Here is a 22,800-nt window from a genome sequence, read left to right on the forward strand (position 1 = left end):
AGCCCGGGATTGGAGTGCACGGGATGGGAAACTTGCCTTTGAATCGCTGTTCGTAGGAAAGCAACCACCGACCGGTGCTCCGCAGCCGGCATGCCGGGATCTTCTTGTGCGCGCCACCTGGCTCGGCACAGGTATAGTACGCGAGAGCCAGCGGCGACAGTCGGATGGTGGAGCTCGAATGACGACGATGCCGCGACTACGCCGGCAACGTGAAGATGAGCACATATAGCTGGTAGGCACGGCCAGCCCCGCAGCGTAGAAGGCTAGATATATATGCACTCAAAGGGCTTGAAATTCGCATAGAATGCTTCGCATTAAAATCGACTATGCCGTTGACAGTAATTAAAAGGTGCAAAATATTGCAAGCAGAATCTCCTGTAGGAGTTTTCTAAGTGATGCGTGAGCGTTTGCTACTAATCACCTGTTGTTTCGTCGTCGTATGCTCTTGTGTTTGGAATAATTGCGAGAAACATCGCGACCGAATCGTGAAAGGGTGAAGCGCGGTTGCAACACCGAAATGTTAAGTGAGACCAGCATGAGATGACGAAGAAGAGGAGAATAGTAGCAATGTTCACTCGTGTTATATGATGGTTCATTTGGATGATTCCGCTGCTTCGTGGAATATTAGCACTGGCCGATGCGTGCTGTGGTACGTGACGTAACTGAACAGTGTCACGTCTGGTAGCCCTCGTACGTAGACGTGCTCGATGACGTTGCCTCTACTCAATGCGAACCATTACCAACCGCGATCAACCGTACTCTGGCGGCAGCTGCGTATGGCGCGGCCACGCGTGCCCTATCTGGAAAGCGATCTGCGATGGGAACAGAGGGCGCCGAGTGCTGACAGCTTCGTGTGCGTTGTGTTCTGGCCGCTTAGTTCACGTTCAAGCGAGAGGCAGCACGAAGGTCAATTCGCTCGCTACTGCGGGCGCTATATTGAAAGCGATTGTCCTACCTGACGGACGGACGGACGAGTTTTTTCGTTGGGTAGGCATAGAAATGCTTACGCATTTATAGAGAATACCAGCACTCCGTGCGGAAACCTGTTGGAGACGCAGGCAGCGAAATGGTCAAGACAAGACGAGAAGCAAGAGACGCGGGTCGGACGCGCCGGCCTTGTCAATCTTTTGCGAACTCTTTTGACTGTGATCGACGCGAAGACTTTCTCTTCTGTTCCAAACGATTCCACTGGTGACTTGCCCACAACAGCAACAGATATGTGCATGATTATTGTTACCACTTATCGTTTCACAAATACTTATCAGAAAAACACATGTCGCGTGTCAGATCAACACCAGTGGGATACCAATATCATGATAATGTTTGTGTCATACATGGATGCTGGGTTACCGAAGTAATGTATTAGGGTCGCAGTCGAAGATAATAACAGAGTTTGTCGCTATATAGAGGCCAATATAAACCGCCGTGCATATTCGCCAGCCACGGCTGACGTCACGATTCCTTCGTGCGATAGTGCGAACAAGCCCGCAATTTCTACGAGAATTTGCTCGTGGATGCTCCGACCTCACATCTATATAGCAGGGCGTGCGTTTTTCATTTAGTAATTATTAGCTCGTTCACAGTCAACGGAGCACAATATTGACACCAGTAGAATTCATCGTGACAAGGTAGGTCAGCACGTTACCACACGTCTAGTCATTAAAAAAAATTATTTTGCAGCAATACCATATAGATCCTTTCATTGGCTGAGGAGGAAAGAGTGTGCGGCGAGTCCTTCCTCCTCTCTCTCGTGCGAGTCGGCGCGGCGCTGCTTGAATTCTGATCAGCAACACCCTTGCCGCCATAGCACACGACAAGATTGCTGACACAGACATAGATCATGAGATTATCGAAATTATACCGAAAAATAAGAACGGGGGAAGTACTTTTATTGTAAACGTATACAGTCCTCCAAAGCAGAAGAAGGGCAAATTCACGCACCTCTTCCACGGTGTGAGCAGGTTGGCTAAAAACAACACGCTCGTAATCGTTGGAGACTTCAACGCCAAGGATCCTAGCTGGGGATACAAGACCACCGATAAAAAGGGTACGACAGTCAAGGAGGCGGCTGACAACATAAAGTGCCAACTCTTAACGGACCCAGAGGTCCCCACCAGGATGGGAAATAGCGTCCAGGAGGACACCAGCCCTGACCTCACCTTCGTAAGAAGAGCGAGACAGGCGGTCTGGGAAAATATGCTGGAAAGCCTGGGTAGTGATCATTACATCATCAAGACGCAAATCGGAATGGCTCACGTAAAGCGTCGGATAGGTACAGCAAAAAATAACGGATTGGGATGCCCTTAGACAAGCCTGTGATGGACATCCGCTGGGCGCGATACTGTCAATCGAGGAATGGGGAAATATGCTGATGGAAAGGCAAAGCGAGTACACCAAGGAGATTGACCGCACAGAGCAAATACTGGAGGTTGACTCTAGACTGCTTCGGCTATGGGAGGCAAGACAGAGCCTGACCAAAAGTTGGAGGAGACAGAAGTTTAATAGGAAGCTAAAGCTGAAGATTGCGGAAATTACGCAAAAGACAGAAGAGTATGCGGAACAATTGGCGAGATCAAATTGGCAGCAATTTAGCAATTCCTTAAGTGGAACCCTGAGTACCGCCCGAACGTGGAGCATACTCAAAGCACTCCTGGACCCGAATAAAACCAAGTCGGAGAACAACAAGGCCATACAGAGGCTGGTTCACCAGTTTCAGGGCTCAGAGTATGAGCTCATAGAAAGAGTAAGGCACAAGTGCTTCGGGGACGGTGACCCAGCAGCCTACACGGAGTCCTACAAAGGAAAAGAAAATTCTGATCTGGACAGGCCTATAACCAAAGAGGAAGTATACGCAGCAATAAGAAATACCACTAGGAATACGGCTGCAGGCGCAGACAAGCTAAAAAACGCGCTGATTCGCAACCTCAGTGATGAGCTGGTAGTCGAACTTACTGACTATCTCAACAAGCACTGGGCGGAGGAGACAGTACCCGAGGAGTGGAAGCATTCGGAGGTAGTGATGATTTCAAAACCTGGCAAAAAACTGCAAGTAGAAAATCTTAGACCAATCTCTCTCACGTCATGCTTAGGCAAGCTGTACGAGCGGGTGGTTACAATGAGGCTCATTAATGTTACAATGAATTAATGTTACAATGAATATCATTAATTTGCATGTTCCACGACAATGTGGAAGTCAAAGTAACACCTAAGTATTTGAAGTTGTTAGTCTCACGCAGAGCTGAAGAACCTAGCGTATAAGAAAAAGTCAGTTGTTTTTTTATGAGTAATACGAATAAATACGGATTTATTAGCGTTAACAAAAATATCCATTCATTACACCACTGCAATATGTTATTTAAGCTCATTTCGAGGACAGTGTGATCATTCTGACAAGCGATATCGCTGCACAAAATACAATCATCGGCAAGCAGTCTAAGTTGCACACCAGGAGTTATGGTTTTAACGGTGCCATTTATATACATTAGAAACAGTAAAATGCCGCAAGACACTACCTTGGGGCACCCCTGATGTGACTGAGACAGTGGCAGAGCTATGTTCACCAATTGTAACGTGCAGAGTGCGTTTGGTTAGGTAAGCAATAATCCAGTTTATGAAAATGTCAGGTATGCCAATAATTCTAAGTTTGAAGATTAATTTGTCGTGCAGAACAGACACAAGAGCGACCAAGGACCTAAAAGAAACTCGTCTGATAGCGGCCTCTTATCGACGTTGGCACTGCAAGAGACCAGTTGCTGCCGTTGTTGCGCGTACGCGGGACAAACGCAAAATATTTGATCAAGTGTTTTGGGTACCTGACAGTATTCACAGTATGGGCTACTGTCACCGCAACCTGTCAGATGTCTATAACGGTTGGTGAATGCGACACCAAGGCGAATTCGGTGCACCATGCTTGCTTGGCTTCTTTTGAGCTTGTGAGGTAAACAAACACTTCATTTCTTGGTCCCATTTATGGACCCACTTGTGTCGTCGATCTGGTAGGGTCCAGTGTTCCGAAGTACGGTTGCGTATTACGCAACGAAGTAGGGCGTTTTTGTCTGCTCGTGAGAACGGAATGTGTACTTCAGAAGCATTATTTAAAGCACTTTTCGCTTCAGCGCCTGCTTGTTCGTTCCCTATCACGCCACAGTGGGACGGTATCCACTGAAAGCTGAGATTGGGGTCATTTATGTTTGCGCGGTCGAGATGCTGTGAAATTTCTATAGCCATTGAATAATATGGGCCCAGTCTGAGGACACAGTCGATCGTTTGAAGAGCTGGCTTGGAATCGCATGATATTGTCCATGTGTGAGGAGGCTTCTCGGAGAGAAATCGAAGTGCCTCCCGGATAGCAACAAGTTCTGCGGCAGTTGATGTTGACCAATGGTGTAGTTTAAACCGCCGAGCGATGATCATGCGTGGGATGACGAAGGCTGCAGTGGAGGCATATGGTGTGTCAGATCCATCGGTATACACTTGTACAGTAACTCCATACTCTGCAGAAATGGGAAACAGCGTAACTTGTTTGAGGCCAATGGATGCAATAGATTACTTTTTTTGTAATTCCAGGGACCTGCAGTGTAAGGAAAGGTTTAGGCGGGACCCACGGGGGTATTTTGGGAATACAGGCGGGAGAAAGTCCTGACGGCAGAATATTTGGATAACACGATAGAGTCCTTGAAAAGCTGGAACCTGGGTGGGTGGCAGGGAGTGCCGACAGGGGATGGTGCCTGTGTCGGGTCAACACGCGAAGGTACATTCGAAGAGGCTCGCAGGGCAAGTAGACACCAATAGGACAAGCACGAGCTTGCGCTATTGTTCCATTGGTTGACGTGCATCGTGGGACGCCCAAACATGTGCTCAATGCTTGAGCTTGAATGCTATCCAGCGTGCGCACACAGCTAAGTCCCATGCTTCAGAGCGCCGGCATGCTGTACCGTATGCATATACCCTACGAATAGTGCTTGGTACAACTGGAGTAATGATGACTCCGAGGGGCCCCATCTTGTTCCTGCAACGACGCAAAGGACATAAACAAAAGTGCTCAGCTTTGACTTCAGTGCGCAGCCCAGATTACAATTTGAACACTTGTCAATGTAAACAGCACCACCTATTCCGCAGAAGAGCGGTGCCCACGCTGTTGAATGAATGAATGTGAATGAATTCTGTGGTTGTACGTGTCATAACCACGATTTGATCATGAGGCACGGCGTAGTGGGGAACTCCGATTTCATTTGGACCACCAGGGGATCTTCAACGTGCCCTCAATACACGGGACATGGGCGTTTTTTTTTCATTTCGGCTCCATCGAAATACGGTCACCGTGGCCGGGATTTCATTCGGCGACCTTGTGCTTAGTAGCGCAGTACCACAACCTTTAAGCAGCGCAGCGGGTGTCCCACGTTGCTGCGTCTTATGTTTAGTGACTACTCGTTGCTGCTAAACCACAGCTTCGAATTACGGTGAGAATGCTGTAGTAATGTCACATTCGCGAAACCAGTTTCCAGAAATGCACAGCGCTGGTCTCCGAGACTGATTGTAGGCTCAAGCACGCGCGCACACATCGCGATGCGAACCCTGCGCAGTTGCTTAGTGGCTATGGTGTTGCTCTGCTAAGCACGCGGTCGCGGAATCAAATCCCGGCCACGACGGCCGCTTTTCGATGGGGGCGAAATGTAAAAACCCCCGTGTACTTTGATCTAGGTTCACCTTAAAGAACCCCAGGTGTTCAAAATTATTCCGAAGCGTGACTCATGGGATCGTGGTTTTGGCACGTAAAGCGCCATAATTTAATATTTTTAACATCGGGCTGGGTGACCGCATAATTTAATATTTTTAACATCGTGCTAGGTGACCCCTAATTTAGTTCTTTTAACATCGTGCTGGGTGCTTCGTCTGCCTCAGCGCCAGCAGGATGCCACGGGTTTTGAGATATGCGCCACAAACTCGCTGTAAAAATGCATTGTTGTTCCACCTACATTTTTATAAAACGCTCTGTTATATGTTATGCATTAAAGCACAATAGTAACTGGAACACCCATGTATTTCGTCGCACGCTTTGGCAATGTATATCTCGAAAAAGACGCAGAAGAAAGGGGAAAGGCAGGGAGGTTAACCAGATGGGAAGATATCTCTGTAAGTGGATGCGCCTTGCCAACTCACTGGCTCCAATCCGCATTTTGCAAGATGTGACGTAAAGTAATTAAAGATAAGTTAGTTAATTGCTGTTAATTAGTTTAATGTGTTTAGATTTACCATGCAAGTAATGCCAATCTCTTTTAACATTCCATATCAAGGAATGGTATTATGCCATCTGCCCCTGGGAATTTTTAAAGATTATGTAAAACTTAAATATGACCACCCGGTATGCCGGGTGCTTTCATTTCAATGATAACGTTTTCTTTAATTAACGTGTGGCATATAGCACTAATTGACTCACTGAGATGAATGACTCAAAGAAGCGGGCATTACATACACTGGTAATAATACATAATGACTAATAAACTAAATTTCATTAAATAATTTATTAACTAATTACTTTAGAGCACATATGCAACGCACGTATTGAAACCATTGATTTCAAAGGCGCATTGACTTCGAACGAATTTTGAAACTAGCGCCAATTTCGAGATAAGCACTGTCAAACTTGTAAAAATGCACTGTTGCTCCACTTTCTTTTTTAACAGAACGCCTCTTTAGGTAGTGAAGCTCAACAGTTACTGGAATACTGATGCATTTCGTCACAATATTTGTAATGCATGTAGGTCGAAACTGGTATCATCCTCATAGTTCGTTCTTAGTGGATACAGCGTTCGAAGTGACCGGCTGCAATTCGTAAACTGAAATGTGCTGCAAAGTAATTAATTTAAGAATTATAGCGAAACGTGGCTAATTATTCAAACATTAATTTTGCTTCTTAGTGCAAATAATGTTCACCCCCAGAGCAATTTTGCTCAGGCAGTTGCATTGGGCTGCATGCCTCAGGATATTAAAAAAAAAAGATATGTTAACGATAAAATAGAAACATTGTATAGTAACCCGAAAGATAGCAATACGCACATTATTGAGAAACCTCCGGCGCGGGCGATGAAATTGGCCGCTCTGGCGATACGCTTATCTTCCGACGCAATGCTGCTGCTATTCTACTACGTGACATTGACTTTTACACATAAAAAATCAAATTCTATTATGGATCCACGTCTATTCAGCGCGGCTTCTCCCGGCTTGAAGCACTACCTAACTTCTCGACTCATGTCTCACCGGAGTCCTCGCACCGGATCGCACTGGAGTCCTCTATATATAGACGAGATGCGTATGCGTTACTTAATTCTTTCTTGGGAGCAGGCCTATCACCACCGCTAAAGAAAGGATTCACTCAGGAGAACTAAAATCCAGCTATACATGCATTTTGTGCGGTGAGGCGGCTCCTACTGCTAGCACAGCACGGACCGAATTTTACCGCCCTGCCCGGGCCCGCCCTTTAATGCGTAATAAAACTGCAGGGACATTAAAACAGCGTAAAGAACTTTTTCTAGCAGAGCAGGTGCACAGCTAACATGAAAAGGTCGACAGAAGAGATAGCTGGTCAAAAAAAATTTCTCTCAAGTCATTTTGTTGTTCAAGACTATTATGTACATACACTTTATGTTGTAAACGCCATGCAAGGATTATACGTACACAGTCGAACGCCTTCATAATGCATTGCTTGGGGCCTCCAAAACCATTCGTTAGACAGGTCACAAGGTTGTAAAGGTGTTGGACAGCATGGCTCACATTAAACCGGGACAGAATTATTGCTTTGTTACACAGGTGATTTAGTTGTAGAGACGTCCTTTGCAGAAGCGCTCGACTGTAACACCTGTAGAAAGGTTGCAATTTCGCCCGAAAGGCGAAACATTAATAGCGATAACAATTAAGGTTTAGCGCTGAACTCGCACTCCTCGCAGGATGTTGTAACAATACGTGGCATGGCGGGACGCAGCACGCGAGGTGTGCGCTGCTTGGCAGCATGCAAGAAAATCGCAGGCACAAGGCGCACGATGGCGCCTCGAGCAACGTCGGAAGCGGCGTCGCACTTCGATGGCGCACGCGATGAGATCGACGGAGAAGACTGCCGGAGTTTGTCAGCGCTGGGTGGACGTTTACTGTCCATTTCTTCGAAAAAAAAAAAACCACGAACGCAGAATGACACCATACGAACACAAGCACCGCCATTACGTGTTGGTGTCTTTCTGTGGCGCCGTTTCGAAGAAACAACCCTTGTGCCAACTCACCTAGCTGCCAGTTAATGTTTTGCTGTCCTTTCCGCTCAGCGCAGTTTCTATGCCCCGAGGTATCCGCACACCGCTACTGAACGGGAGCGATGCTGACGCTCATGCCAGCAGGACCGGAAGCCTGGCCGGCTGAGCGAGGTTCATCACTCGTGTCAAACCGCGGGGGAACACTAGCTGACTGGTCTCATACCGTGCTCGAGGTCGACTTGGCTTCGACGCTTTTGAAGATAAACGCACTACGCGTCCCTGTGTAGCCAATATAAGCCTACAGGGCGCATGCGCGTCGATACCGCGACAGCACCATGGTGGTGGGGCAACGCGCCTCTTATAGTGTTCCGATTGGTGTCGCAGTAAAATGACTCTTGTAAATAATTCTTACACAAAGACAAGCTTACAATTATATTAGGTACGAAGCACTTGAAAGTTCCAACGCGGATATTCTGACTTGGGCACGAATATAATGAAGATAGGAAATGCGCTGCCACACCAACCCCTGCAACGCCCACGACGAAGCACTCTGCAAGTATAAATTTAATGCCCGCGCAGATCGTCGCGAATTCGTTTAAGGGGGAAGCAGCCAGGTGTACTGCAGCGATCAACCAGAAAGGAATCGTCAAAGGGGTGAAATAAATCAAATGGGCAAAAATGACGAAATCGCAATGAAATAATCCTATCGAGAGCGATAAAATAGTGCAATCGTAAAATTGGTAACACGATACCTACGAAGTCTCCCGAATTTTTAGTAAGCTTCGCGAATTTTAGCCCGTTTGATTATTTCGCGAATGTTGCGTAAAGTTCTACAAAAAAGTAAATTCTGTCTGCAAACGGGTTGCCTTCGCCTATCCCTTACGCTATATTGATTGAGTGTTACGGAATGTTGAGTGTTACGACATATTTGGATCACCTTTACAATGTGACTCAAAGCTATCTTACTTATTGGACGCAGGTTGCTAAAGTAAATGTTTATTTCTGAACACCAAAAATCACTAACATAGGCGTTCCCGGCGATCAATCTTGGGGCCCCTTTTATTCTTGCTGTTAAAGATTTACCGCTTAGATGGAAACACACTACCTCTCCTTTATGCTGATGATATCACAATTTTTACCATACATGCGCTTACGCTACAAGACCTACCAAATGTCGATTTAAACAACGTTCATTCATGGTGCGTGACGGACGCATTACGTATCAAACCATCGAAGACAAAATTCATGGTGTTTCATTCCCCTCAGTTATCGCCAAACATTTCTTCCTTAGCGGCGACACTTTGTGGACACCTCATTCATACATCTGCGTCTACAAAATTTCTCGGAATCATCTTGGATAAACATGGAAAATTCCGTAATCATGCTCAGTCTCTGATTCAAAAATTTCTTTTGGCAGTCATATTATCAAAACTCGCTCTTACTTTGAAACATAAGTCATTGTTTCCTTATATTAGGCATTTATTCATTCTCATGTGTCGTAGTGCCTATCCTCGTAGCGCAATACATATTGGTCGTATCTTGGACACCTTGAACGTTTGCAAAAGCAAGCTTTAGGACTGACCACCTTAAACCCATTTTCATCTCCATCAGCCCCCATTTTTTGTAACCGAAATATTTTACCTCTACGCAATTACTGATCGTCATGTCTCGTCTTATAGATATTCAGTTATGTATTCCCAGTCTTACTGATCTTAGTCTCATGAATAACAACAACACCAGGTTTTCGAAATATCATAATCTGCTTTAACATAAAGTACGAACTATAATAATCAAGGGTTTGACGAAAGTTCGTGTGGTCAGGCATGGAAATGAAGGGGATCACGGTCACTGACCAAGTCTGATGAATAACCCGACGTTTCGGAACCGCGTACGGGTTCCTTGTTCACTGAGTTGGACAGGAAATCGTCGTCACTTATATAGCCGGCACGTGACGTGACGAACGTGCGTAAATGGCAGGCATAGTCACTGGTGTCCGGTTCGTCGTAGCTGGCGGCGATTGAATGATTAGAGATTCTAGCAGCCGTCGGGATGACATGTTCTTTTTTTGGCAACAACAGTGGCATTGTCCCAGTCAGTCTTGTGGTTATGTTCTTGCGCATGCTCAGCAAGGGCGTTCCTCGTGTGACTATTATTTCTTACGTCACGTTTATGGTCCTTGTGGCGTCTGGAGAACTTACCTGTTTCACCAATATATACTTTGTGGCAATCAGCGCATGGTATCTTATACAGAAATCCTGGGAATTATTCAACAGGTAACCTGTCTTTCACATTCATTAGCTGGTTCCGGAGCTTGCTCGTCGGGATGTGGGCACTGCGCAAGTCGTATATTGAAAATACGCGCGAGAGTGCCTCGCTGATTCCTTGGACGTAAGGGATGGCTGCACGTGCACAGATTGTCGTGTTGTTCTCCGAGCTTGGCTCTAATGTCCGCTTCTCGGTCCTGCATATGAAACGACTAGGGTAGCCGCTGCGGGTTAGTTCACGATGGATCGTCCGTAATTCCTTTTTCATTGCATCGTCGCCTGAGCAGACGCGTACGGCGCGTGTTATCAGGGACGACACTACGGACGTCTTGTGGCCGACAGGATGACAAGAATTAAGCCTGACATCATCATTGGCATCATTTTGCAGCAGTGGTCACGGCTGGAAACTACGAACTCCAGGAAAAAAAACATTTCGCTTGCTTTTGCAAGTTAGTGCCGCTGCTGGTCAAGCATTTATTCAATTTACTGTTTCTCCCGTGACTGCTGCTGCTCCAGGTGCTCGTATTATTTTTGTGCTTGCCACTATGCCTACTTGTGCGGAGCTTGCGAAGCGAATTGATCAGTTAGAAGCCATGTTCAAAGGTCGATCTGACGAGGCAGTCGCTGATCTTATAAAAAAGTGTTCGCTGAAGCTATCAACAGAACTAAACGTTGCTGAACTGACACGTGAAATAGAGTCTCTAATTAAAAGTGCCCACATGCTCAACTCTATGGTTGGAGAAGCTCGAGCTCAAAATGCTACTTTGACCGCAGCTAACAAAGAACTAGAAACGGAGAATGAAGCACTCCCCAAACGCCTGTCAGAACTTGAGCAGCGCTCAAGAGTAAACAATGTGGAAATCAAGGGAGTAGAATGTACACAGGGTGAGAACTGTCTTGCGATCATGAAAGCTGTCGGTGAAAAAATATACTGTCCAATTTCTGACGACGACATCGATGTTGTACACCGCGTCTCAACGAGGTCAAAAACGGGCAATAAGAACATTATTGCTCGGTTTTGCTCAGCGAACACAGCGGACCAAGCCCGTCGGCTTTTATACAGCAGTCGTCGAATGTTCCAGACTAATCGCTGGGACCCGCTTGCCTTCTACACCATTCGCGTAACGCCATGAAATCAGATAACACAAGGTTCGGCGACATCAGACAGTGGATAGAAGCATCGACAACATTCCAGAAACTTCCGATACATGCAGGCGCGTCCTGCGCTGTGCGATAACATTTGTTAGGCGGCGTAACGTGGTCGCCCGATAAAGATAAGCAAGTGCACGTGTCAATATATATATATATATATATATATATATATATATATATATATATATATATATATATATATATATATATATATATATCAAGCCAACAATCAATCGCACCTAGGACAACATAGGGGAAATTACTTGTGCTTGCTAATTGAATTAAAGGAATAGTAAAACATAACGAAAATGGGTGAAAAAACAACATGGAGGCTTACACTCCCACAGTTAGTTCTAGTAATAACGTCATGAATACCCCAGGAAGTGAATGGGAAAACGGCGCCGTGGTAGCTCAATTGGTGAAAGCATCACGCGCATAATGCGAAAACGTGGGGTCGTTCCCCACCTGCGGTCAGTTGCTCTTTCATCCATTTTCATTTTCGATAACTTATCGTTTATGTAATTCGATTAGTAAGTTCAAGTAATTTCCCCTATGTTGTCCATGGTGTCTATAATTGTTGGCTTTTTCATCATCATCATCATCATCAGCCTAGTTACGCCCACTGCAGGGCAAAGGCCTCTCCCATACTTCTCCAACTACCCCGGTCATGTACTAATTGTGGCCATGTTGTCCCTGCAAACGTCTTAATGTCATCCGCCCACCTAACTTTCTGCCGCCCCCTGCTACGCATCCCTTCCCTTGGAATCCAGTCCATAACCCTTAGTGACCATCGGTTATCTTCCCTCCTCATTACATGTCCGGCCCATGCCCATTTATTTTTCTTGATTTCAACTAAGATGTCGTTTACCCGCGTTTGTTGCCTCACCCAATCTGCTCTTTTCTTATCCCTTAATGTCACACCCATCATTCTTCTTTCCATAGCTCGTTGCGTCGTCCTCAATTTCAGCAGAACCCTTTTCGTAAGTCTCCAGGTTTCTGCCCCATATGTGAGTACTGGTAACACACAGCTGTTATACACTTTCCTTTTGAGGGATAGTGGCATCCTGCTGTTCATGATTTGAGAATGCCTGCCAAATGCACCCCAGCCCATTCTTATTCTTCTGGTTATTTCAGTCTCATGATCCGGATCCGTGGTCACTACCTGCCCTAAGTAGATGTAGTCCCTTACCCCTTCCAGTGCTTCGCTACCTATCGTAAACTGCTGTTCTCTTCCGAGCCTGTTAAACATTACTTTAGTTTTCTGCAGATTAATTTTCAGACCCACCCTTCTGCTTTGCCTCTCCAGGTCAGTGAGCATGCATTGCAATTGGTCTCCTGAGTTACTAAGCAAGGCAATATCATCAGCGAATCGCAAGTTGCTAAGGTATTCTCCATCAACTTTTATCCCCAATTCTTCCCACTCCAGGCCTCTGAATACCTCCTGTAAACATGCTGTGAATAGCATTGGAGATATCGTATCTCCCTGTCTGACGCCTTTCTTTATAGGGATTTTGTTGCTTTCTTTGTGGAGGACTACGGTGGCTGTGGAGCCGCTATAGATATCTTCCAGTATCTTTACATATGGCTCATCTACACCCTGATTCCGTAATGCCTCCATGACTGCTGAGGTTTCGACTGAATCAAACGCTTTCTCGTAATCAATGAAAGCTATATATAACGGTTGGTTATATTCTGCACATTTCTCTATCACTTGATTGATAGTGTGAATATGGTCTATTGTTGAGTAGCCTTTACGGAATCCTGCCTGGTCCTTTGGTTGACAGAAGTCTAAGGTGTTCCTGATTCTATTTGCGATTACCTTAGTAAATACTTTGTAGGCAACGGACAGTAAGCTGATCGGTCTATAATTTTTCAAGTCTTTGGCGTCCCCTTTCTTATGGATTAGGATTATGTTAGCGTTCTTCCAAGATTCCGGTACGCTCGAGGTTATGAGGCATTGCGTATACAGGGTGGCCAGTTTCTCTAGAACAATCTGACCACCATCCTTCAACAAATCTGCTGTTACCTGATCCTCCCCAGCTGCCTTCCCCCTTTGCATAGCTCCTAAGGCTTTCTTTACTTCTTCTGGCGTTACCTGTGGGATTTCAAATTCCTCTAGGCTATTCTCTCTTCCACTATCGTCGTGGGTGCCACTGGTACTATATAAATCTCTATAGAACTCCTCAGCCACTTGAACTATCTCATCCATATTAGTAACGATATTGCCGGCTTTGTCTCTTAACGCACACATCTGATTCTTGCCTATTCCTAGTTTCTTCTTCACTGTTTTTAGGCTTCCTCCGTTCCTGAGAGCCTGTTCAATTCTATCCATATTATAGTTCCTGATGTCCGCTGTCTTACGCTTGTTGATTAACTTAGAAAGTTCTGCCAGTTCTATTCTAGCTGTAGGGTTAGAGGCTTTCATACATTGGCGTTTCTTGATCAGATCTTTCGTCTCCTGCGATAGCTTACTGGTTTCCTGTCTAACGGAGTTACCACCGACTTCTATTGCGCACTCCTTAATGGTTCCCATGAGATAGTCGTTCATTGCTTCAACACTAAGGCCCTCTTCCTGAGTTAAAGCCGAATACCTGTTCTGTAGCTTGATCCGGAATTCCTCTAGTTTCCCTCTTACCGCTAACTCATTGATTGGCTTCTTGTGTACCACTTTCTTCCGTTCCCTCCTCAAGTCTAGGCTAAGTCGAGTTCTTACCATCCTATGGTCACTGCAGCGTACCTTGCCGAGTACGTCTACATCTTGTATGATGCCAGGGTTCGCGCAGAGTATGAAGTCGATTTCATTTCTAGTCTCACCATTCGGGCTCCTCCACGTCCACTTTCGACTAACCCGCTTGCGGAAAAAGGTGTTCATTATCCGCATATTATTCTGTTCTGCAAACTCTACTAATAATTCTCCTCTGCTATTCCTAGAGCCTATGCCATATTCCCCCACTGACTTGTCTCCAGCCTGCTTCTTGCCTACCCTGGCATTGAAGTCGCCCATCAGTATAGTGTATTTTGTTTTGACTTTACCCATCGCCGATTCCACGTCTTCATAAAAGCTTTCGACTTCCTGGTCATCATGACTGCATGTAGGGGCATAGACTTGTACCACCTTCAATTTGTACCTCTTATTAAGTTTCACAACAAGACCTGCCACCCTCTCGTTAATGCTATAGAATTCCTGTATGTTCCCAGCTATTTCCTTATTAATCAGGAATCCGACTCCTAGTTCTCGTCTCTCCGCTAAGCCCCGGTAACACAGTACATGCCCGCTTTTTAGCACTGTATATGCTTCTTTTGTCCTCCTAACCTCACTGAGCCCTATTATATCCCATTTACTACCCTCTAATTCCTCCAATAACACTGCTAGACTCGCCTCACTAGATAGCGTTCTAACGTTAAACGTTGCCAGGTTCAGATTCCAATGGCGGCCTGTCCGGAGCCAGGTATTCTTAGCACCCTCTGCAGCGTTACAGATCTGACCGCCGCCGTGGTCAGTTGCTTCGCGGCTGCTGGGGACTGAGGGCCGGGGTTTGATTGTTGTATTCATATAGGATGTTGATTCATATAGGATATGCTTAATAAAAATCGAGCCCCTCGGTTCCCTTTCTTCTCATTCTTTACATATATAATACTAGCCCGACTCGTTATCGCTGTAACTGTAAACATGTGTCAGGCTAGCGTTTAGAAAAGAAAAAGTGGTCGACGAAGAAAGAAAAGACCTAAGCAGATCGCAAGTGCAAATTAAAGGTAGTGGCGACCGCTGCATGGAAAAGCAGAGAAGAGAAATCAGCCCATGTAATCTAGTTTTCGCTAGAATAAAAACAGGAACCCCGCAACACAGGACGAGCGAGTAAAGAGCACCGGACAGAACGCTGACTAGCAACCAAATGTTTTATTTGCAAAAGCAGCATATAAAGACATCATTGAATGTGACATAAAGAACAGAAAAAGATGGATGAGAAGGATGAGCGTCAGCCATGTAGATAATCCAATTCTTTTGTTGAGAGCGTGAGGGCCGCAGAGCTGACGCACGCATCGCCACTTTTGAATATGCAAAATGCCTCAAACATTTCCCACGTAGGCTTTTCACTATATCTGCCAATTATTTCGCACTTCTTAAAGATCGGGGTGCAACCACACGTGTTACAGTGGGCAGCCAGATGACTGTACGGGTTTCCTTTTAGCGAAGTGACATGCTCGCGCAGGCGATCATTAATGCACCTACCGATTTGCCCGATATAGCAACGTTTATAATCGAGCGGTATTTTATAGACGACCTGCGTTGCACAGTCAATGAAGCCGCGAACATGATTCTTATAGCAGCTTTTGCGCGCGGCAGTATCCACCCTGTTGACTACTTTGCACAACCCGCGGGAAATCTTTGAGGCATTTTGCATATTCGAAAGTGGCAACGCGTGCGTCAGTTCTGCGTCTCTCACACTCTCAACAATACAACTGGATTATCTCCGTGGCTGACGCTTATTCTTCTTATACCTCTTTTTCTGTTTTTATGTCGCATTTAATGGTGTCTTTATATGCTGCTGCTGCAAATAAAGCATTTGGTTGCTAGTCAGCGCTCTGTGCTGAGCTCTTTACTCGCTCGTCCTGTGTTGCGCTGTTCCTGTTTTTTATTCTAAGGACGAACCAACCAGCGCCATTGAACACACTGCTAGTCTTCTCTCTCGCGCAGAAAGCGCCCTCCTACGGAACAACTGCTTGAACGGTCGACGGCCACGCTCTAAACTTCATATCGCGTGCGCCTGTACCTTTACGCATAGAGTCATCACTTCAGAAGTGTCCTGCCTCAAAAAACTTTCTAAAGTGCTTTATACCAGGAGAATTTTAAAAAACAAGAATTTCCCTTGCGTAGTACAAGCGACATCTTCAGTGCGATATTGTGGGTTTCCTGCTGTGTGTGGGTGGGTCACGTATTCACCATCTAGCCATTGGGAGAGTTTATTGTCCCATGCTCAAATGACGCTACATTGGATGCCATTTAGACAGAACTGCTTCGGCAAGCCGTCGTTGCGACGTCAGCAAGCGCGCAGAACCGAGCTGACAAGCGCGGCTGTCTCTAACCGCTGCATCGTGGCGCAGGCCTACTTCCTGAACCAGGGCAGCCACATGCAGCTGATGCCCCGCCGCTGTGCGGCCGAGCCTCCGCCGCCCGTGGTGGGCATCGACAACGAGGTGCGTGTCAAGCTACACGTCGAGCATCGCGACTCCCACACGCACTTCAGACTGCGATTTCGATCAGGTACACACACTTGAGCGTGCGTGCATGCAGACGAACAAAGACACGAGGGAAACACTTTTTGTTGCTTTGCTATTGTAGGCTCGGGTTATAGCGCAGTCTCGTCTTTCAGTCTATGTGGCCGCGATTATTGCGAGCATGTTGAGGAGGCTGTCGCTCCAGGCGCATTTCAGAGTCTGCATGCCCAGCTGGGGACTTTCGGTGTCGGTTGGCGAGTCACGACACAGCCTGGACATCTGGAATGCATCCCAGAATTTTTTCCCTGGGGGTGGGCAGAGGTAGTGGTGAAGTTTTGCCAGGACATCGTGACGGTGTTTACACTACATCTGGGATCCTGTAATGCAAATCAGCAGTTGCATTTCACCTCTATCTGAATGCGGACGCTGCGGTTCAGGGTTTGATCCAAGAATCTTATGTTCAGCTGCAGAACACAGCCCCTGTGCTAAGGGCGGCACGTGGGACAATTGAAGTCTGCTACACTCAAGATAACGCACGTACTAAATGTACCTTTTCAACACTGAAAATAAATCGTGAAGTGGCAGCATACTTCGGATCCCTCTTAGGCCGGTAATGTTTAGCTGAACTGTGTCGTTGCTATGTCGAATCCGCAGTGTGCGAGACAATGGTGATCGCTAACCGGACCGGTGGCGTGGCGCAGTCCTTCGGCTTTCCCAAGCTTTACGAGCACGAGTCTGAGTGCAGCTGGAATGTGTACGCGCCAAAGGGTAAGTGTTGAGAACACGGAATTTTGGGGACCTGAAAGAGCAATTCCGGCGAATAACATCACAAAGTCACTTTATCCAAAACAATGCGGACGGTGTACCCAAAGGCATACACTTTCTCCAGTATTATGCGGCTACATGCCCCCGCATAACGCGACACGACACGCTTGTGCTTTCGCTCTGCTGATATTATTTGAGGATGCAGAGTAAAATTTGGCCATGCAACTCCCTCGAACTTAAAGACTACAGTGAATAAATGTATCAAATATACGCCGAACTGGCACTTTAGCGTGACTGTGGAAATATGCGGCTCATCGCTTCAGATTTATACGGAATTCGTTATATCTCTGAAGATACAGCGACGCAAAATGTACCCTAATGGCATGCGTTTTTTTTTTCTTTCCCCTGACGCGTGCCTTACCCGAGCGCAGGCGAGCGACTGGCGCTGTTCGTGACCGACCTGCGGTTCAGCAAGAGCAAGTACTGCGCCACGAGCGCGCTCACAGTGACGGACGGCACGCAACCGACGTCACCTGTGTTGGCCACGCTGAGCCGGCCCGAGCCCCGCGCCTTCCTTTCGAGCGAGGACGCCCTGTCGCTGCGCATCTGCGGCGGCGTCATCAAGTTCGTGTACATGTCGGTGCCCAGCGAGAGTGAGTGCACTAGCCGTGCATGCCTCGTGCGGCCACTCATTTCCTTCGGCATTGCATCCCTCCGTGTGTATATGTTGCGCGTGCTCTAGTTTACGTACACCTGTGTTCCGGTGTGCATATAGTGCACGACGGTATGATACACATGCACGGGTAGCGTACGACTCGCGTTGCCGTCACGAGAAAAAAAAAAGAAAGTGCATCCACAGTGAGGCCAGATGTAAACCATTCGCTGTTTTCCTTCAGCTTATATCAGCACTTGATCATGTGCACCTGTCCTTTACACCGCAAGATACTTTTGCGACTATAGCGCATGATTTACTATATCTAAATGTCTTCCGCTCTGCGCAGCAGATGTTGCCGCCGTTTGCAAACGTCTCCTGAGGTGTGTAGGCCTCGCACTGGACAGCTTTAGCTTTGCGTATATAGCAAGCTGTGGTAGTGGTGGCTGCCTAGTTATACCGTGATTGCGTCACCACATGGCAGCGCCAGTTCCCTGCTTCGATTTGAATTCACCTTAGCTACTTGACCTACTTCGTAACAAAATAAAATAAAATAAAAATAAACGGTAAAATCAGAAATTGCTTAGCCTCGTTTTATGTTGAGGGCAAGTATTAGCGATGTTTTCTCATTATGTGTGAGATCAGCTGTTTGACTATTAGTTAAGACAGAGAAAAGACGCCACCGTGCTAATTAGCGTTAGTCTCGCCTTTAAAACATAGAACACTTCAAAAGACTCATTGTTCACTGTACCATTAATTTACTTCTTCCCTTAAGCGCGGTACGCGATAACTGTGGGCTAAAATACCAGATCCACAGCGGATTTGTGGGGTGGCAATGAACATAATAATAATAATAATAATAATAATAATAATACAATGGGCCTAACACATCACGCATTTGTGGTTTCAATGGTTAGGCGTGGAAGACACGGACACAAGACGAACGGAAAGAACAACGCAAACTCAAAGTTCACACTGTGGCAGAAAAGACGGAAGGCACAAAATACTATCTCTGCATGCGTTTGGGAAGGCAGCGGTTTGCTGCACATCATGCGTAGATAGTTTGGGTAGCGCAGCCTTCCCAAGAACACTCAAACATTAATAGCATTCCTTTTTTCTTTCCCTTTCGGTGTACAATCGGCGTTTGTGTCGTCGTTTTCGGTCCTCTCGTGTCCGCCTGTGCCGTGCCAGAGATTTGAAGCCACTTGGCTCGTGGTCACGCTCGACTTGCACGTCTCCCCGCAGCATGCAGCAAAGCGGAGCAGCCCGTCACGGAGCCGCCGCGCCGGGAGGTCCTAGCCAAGGCAAAGGCTGCTGACACGTCGGTCGTGTGGGAAGAGATCGACCAGACCCCAAGTTGAGGACGCTTGTCCGGGCCCGTGCGGTCGCCGGATGCCGGGTTGGCTCGTTAGAATTGCACAACAATGTAGGCGGGTCTGGGACACGTGAGCGCAAGAAGAACGCAGCATGAAACATATGCGCCGTATCACCCACTGCGCCACTGCTTTTGCAGCGGATTTAAGGACTCTGGGCCTCCTCTCGGTGCTCCTGCGATCTGCAAGTCAGATAGAATCAGCAACGACTGGCGCTGCAGAAGAGCCGATTCCTGCTAGCAAGCAAACCTGCAAACTTTTCGTAGCAGTGCACGTCCGTTTGGAGAACGGCATCGCCTGCTTAGCATAGCAGCATCAGTGCTTTAGTCAGATCATTACGGCGCAAATTAAACGTCTACGACGGAGCGAAACCTGACAGTATAGGTGCACATGCTTTATTGAAATTTTCATTGTCGCCACAAAACAAACGTGCGCGTGCTCACTTGTGCAGCATTGTGAAAAGGGTGACTGGAATACTGGAATATCCTGTTGAAAGTTCGAAGCACGTACGAACGACCAGTTCATGTTGTCATTCCAAAAGCCTAGTTAACGCGGATAAACATGGATTGCCATGAACCACTTAGCGTCAAATAAACTGTAATTTCATTAGGTAAATCTCCTGCTCTCCACTGCGGACTTTCACCTCTTAATTGCTGTTATGGAGGTACTACACATTTGTGCACATTTTTTTTACGATAAAAGAGCACACTGCACCACTTGAACGTCTGTGTAGGTGCATATGTTTAAGCCGCCAAAAGACCAGCAGAAACCATAAGTATTCTACGGGGGGCAGTGTGGCGTTGGTGTTTGAGACATAAAAAAAACGAAGAAAAATAAACTGTGTGCGATGCGAGGCGTTATCTTTGAGCGAGAAGAAATACAACGTCTCAGTAAAGAACGTGAGGTGCTGTGCCAATAGCGTCTGAAGGCATGCATGATAGAGTTCTTTGACAAAGACTGTAAGAACACCAATGGGAGTCAATATATGAAGCGCCAATAGTGACGGCTCATTAGGAAGGAACAAAGACAGGACAAGGCGCTTCCTGTCTTTGTTCCTTGTGCCATCACTATTGGTGCTTCGTCTATTGAAAGCTATGCACCAACTAGCCCCACAACGTGTTTTACTGCAATACCAATAGGAGCCACTTGCACAAAACATTTCACTCATGGTTGAAAGGCTTCGCGACAAAGTGAGTAAGTTGCCGCGACCGGAGTTGCCGAATGATCATTACAGCAAAATATTAACCTTCCTACTCAACAACTTTCTGTGCGGCAACTTAGTGGCGCCGCTTCGCGAAGTTTTTTAACCGTGAGTAAATTTAGCCACGGTAAAACGACCTCAAAGGTCATTTGCGGTTTGGTAATTCGTATTCACGTCACGGATTGGTATTCACGTCATTTTTGAAATTGACAATGAGTCGAATGCAGCCGCACTCTTAATGTAAAGCCCCTGTAAAAAATTGTATGCGTGCCTGTGCCAATGAAAATAAATTGATCTAAAATTTTGCAATGCAGGAAACGTTGAACCATACTCTGACTCGATTGATTGGCTTGTCTTAAGAGGAAGCTTTAGCTCGAGTGCTCCTATCTAAATACATGTAAAAGGAGAATTCGTTTTTCTCGGCAACCACTGCATCAAATTTGACGAGGCTTGTTGCATTTAAAAGAAAAACTTAAAATCTAGTGACTTTTGGTTTCGAATTATTGAGTTAGGTCGTGATTTTTTTATTAAAAATTGGGAAAAATCGAAAATTTTCTAAAAACGAAACTATCAAGTTTACAACTCTGTAACTCAACCACTAAAAAGATAATATAATTCTGTGAATTGCATCTAATAGTACATCTAAAGTGGACAAAATTGATATGTTACACATGAATACAAAAAAATTTAATAATAGCGAAATACAACTTTTGCAAAACCGTTGTAACCAACGTAACAAATTCATGTAAGATGTAAAATGACATATCGAATTTGTCCGCTTTGAATGATCTAATGGATGCCGTCTACAGAACCGCGATTTCAGTTCTTGATACAGAGCTATTAATTTGTAAACTTCGTGCTTCTATCTTTTCCAAACGGTCAAATATTTGAAAATTCTTTTAAGAAAATTCGAGCCCTAAATCGAAATTCCGCTTCCAACAGTCACTAGAATTTAACTTTCTCTTTCAAACGCAACAAATTTCATCAAAATCGGTCCAGTAGTTATCTCATAAAAACGTTTTTTGCGTTTTACATGTATTTGAATAGGCCGCGTCGGAGTTGAGCCCGAGGTAAAGCTTCCTCTTAACGGACACGTAATTGTTTAAGTGGTTTTCAGGTCGAAGCGGCTCTCGAGACTCCCCAGAATGGCCAACAAAAAATAATTAGGAATTTTCATGTTACCTTCCATAGGAGTTGTCAAGGAAGCGCTCTGCTTTGACGTGAAGGACTGGCTATGCTGAAGAAGCAAAAAGGACATGGGCATAGAGGACGTAGTACGGGCCGGTGATTATTCGCTAATACACAAAACTTTGGGAATGTGCTCGCTAGGGTGCATCATTGATCACGTCTTTCGTTATCTTTATTTTGGTGTTCTGATAATAAATATTTCTTATTGGTTATTATTAATGACTAGGTTGGTAGGCTAAGAATGTTGAGAATGTTGACAAAACTTTTGAAAAGGAGTGGTTTAATCTCTACAGTACTAAAATAATGACCTATCAGACACCCCTCTTCGATGTGGTTCCCACCTGCTGCAAATTATCTGCCCGTCCACTTTCATTAACCTTGCTATTTGTTCATTACAATTAACTTCCGCTATGCTTTCCCAGGAATCGCTTCTGTTACTTCGCATAAATGGCATGTCCATTTGTATTTCTCCTTGCAACGCTTTCGTACCCAGTCGCTCAGCCGTACACCTAGTGTGACTGACGCAAAATAAGTATTGCACGACGGTCACATTTATACACGCGCCCCCCTGTTACACTATGTTTAAGCGGGTTATGGCGGTCTCTTACACTATGTTCTTTTTTTACTTTCATCAAATCTGGACGAACTCTGTGCGACATTCCGTTATAACTCACAGGCCACCTGAAACAAAATTTCTCCTTGCTAAGTTGGCAATAGGTAAGTAGATATACACTACTGAATCAATCTTGGC

At 45.9% G+C, this 22,800-nt stretch overlaps 1 protein-coding gene across 1 annotated transcript in view; it reads left to right on the forward strand.

The window, feature by feature from the left end:
* LOC142565793 (cubilin-like) overlaps positions 1–21,300 on the forward strand; it is a 98,475-nt gene extending 77,175 nt beyond the window's left edge. Inside the window, exons 9-12 of the mRNA XM_075676327.1 lie at positions 16,757–16,916; positions 17,525–17,638; positions 18,067–18,288; positions 19,533–21,300. Of these exons, the coding sequence (XP_075532442.1) occupies positions 16,757–16,916; positions 17,525–17,638; positions 18,067–18,288; positions 19,533–19,648 (612 nt within the window). The 3' untranslated portion in view covers positions 19,649–21,300. The remainder of the gene's footprint in view (positions 1–16,756; positions 16,917–17,524; positions 17,639–18,066; positions 18,289–19,532) is intronic.
* The last annotated feature ends 1,500 nt before the right edge of the window (positions 21,301–22,800 follow it).

This window comes from Dermacentor variabilis, unplaced genomic scaffold, assembly GCF_050947875.1.
Source record: "Dermacentor variabilis isolate Ectoservices unplaced genomic scaffold, ASM5094787v1 scaffold_12, whole genome shotgun sequence".
Classification (NCBI taxonomy): Eukaryota; Metazoa; Arthropoda; class Arachnida; order Ixodida; family Ixodidae; genus Dermacentor; species Dermacentor variabilis.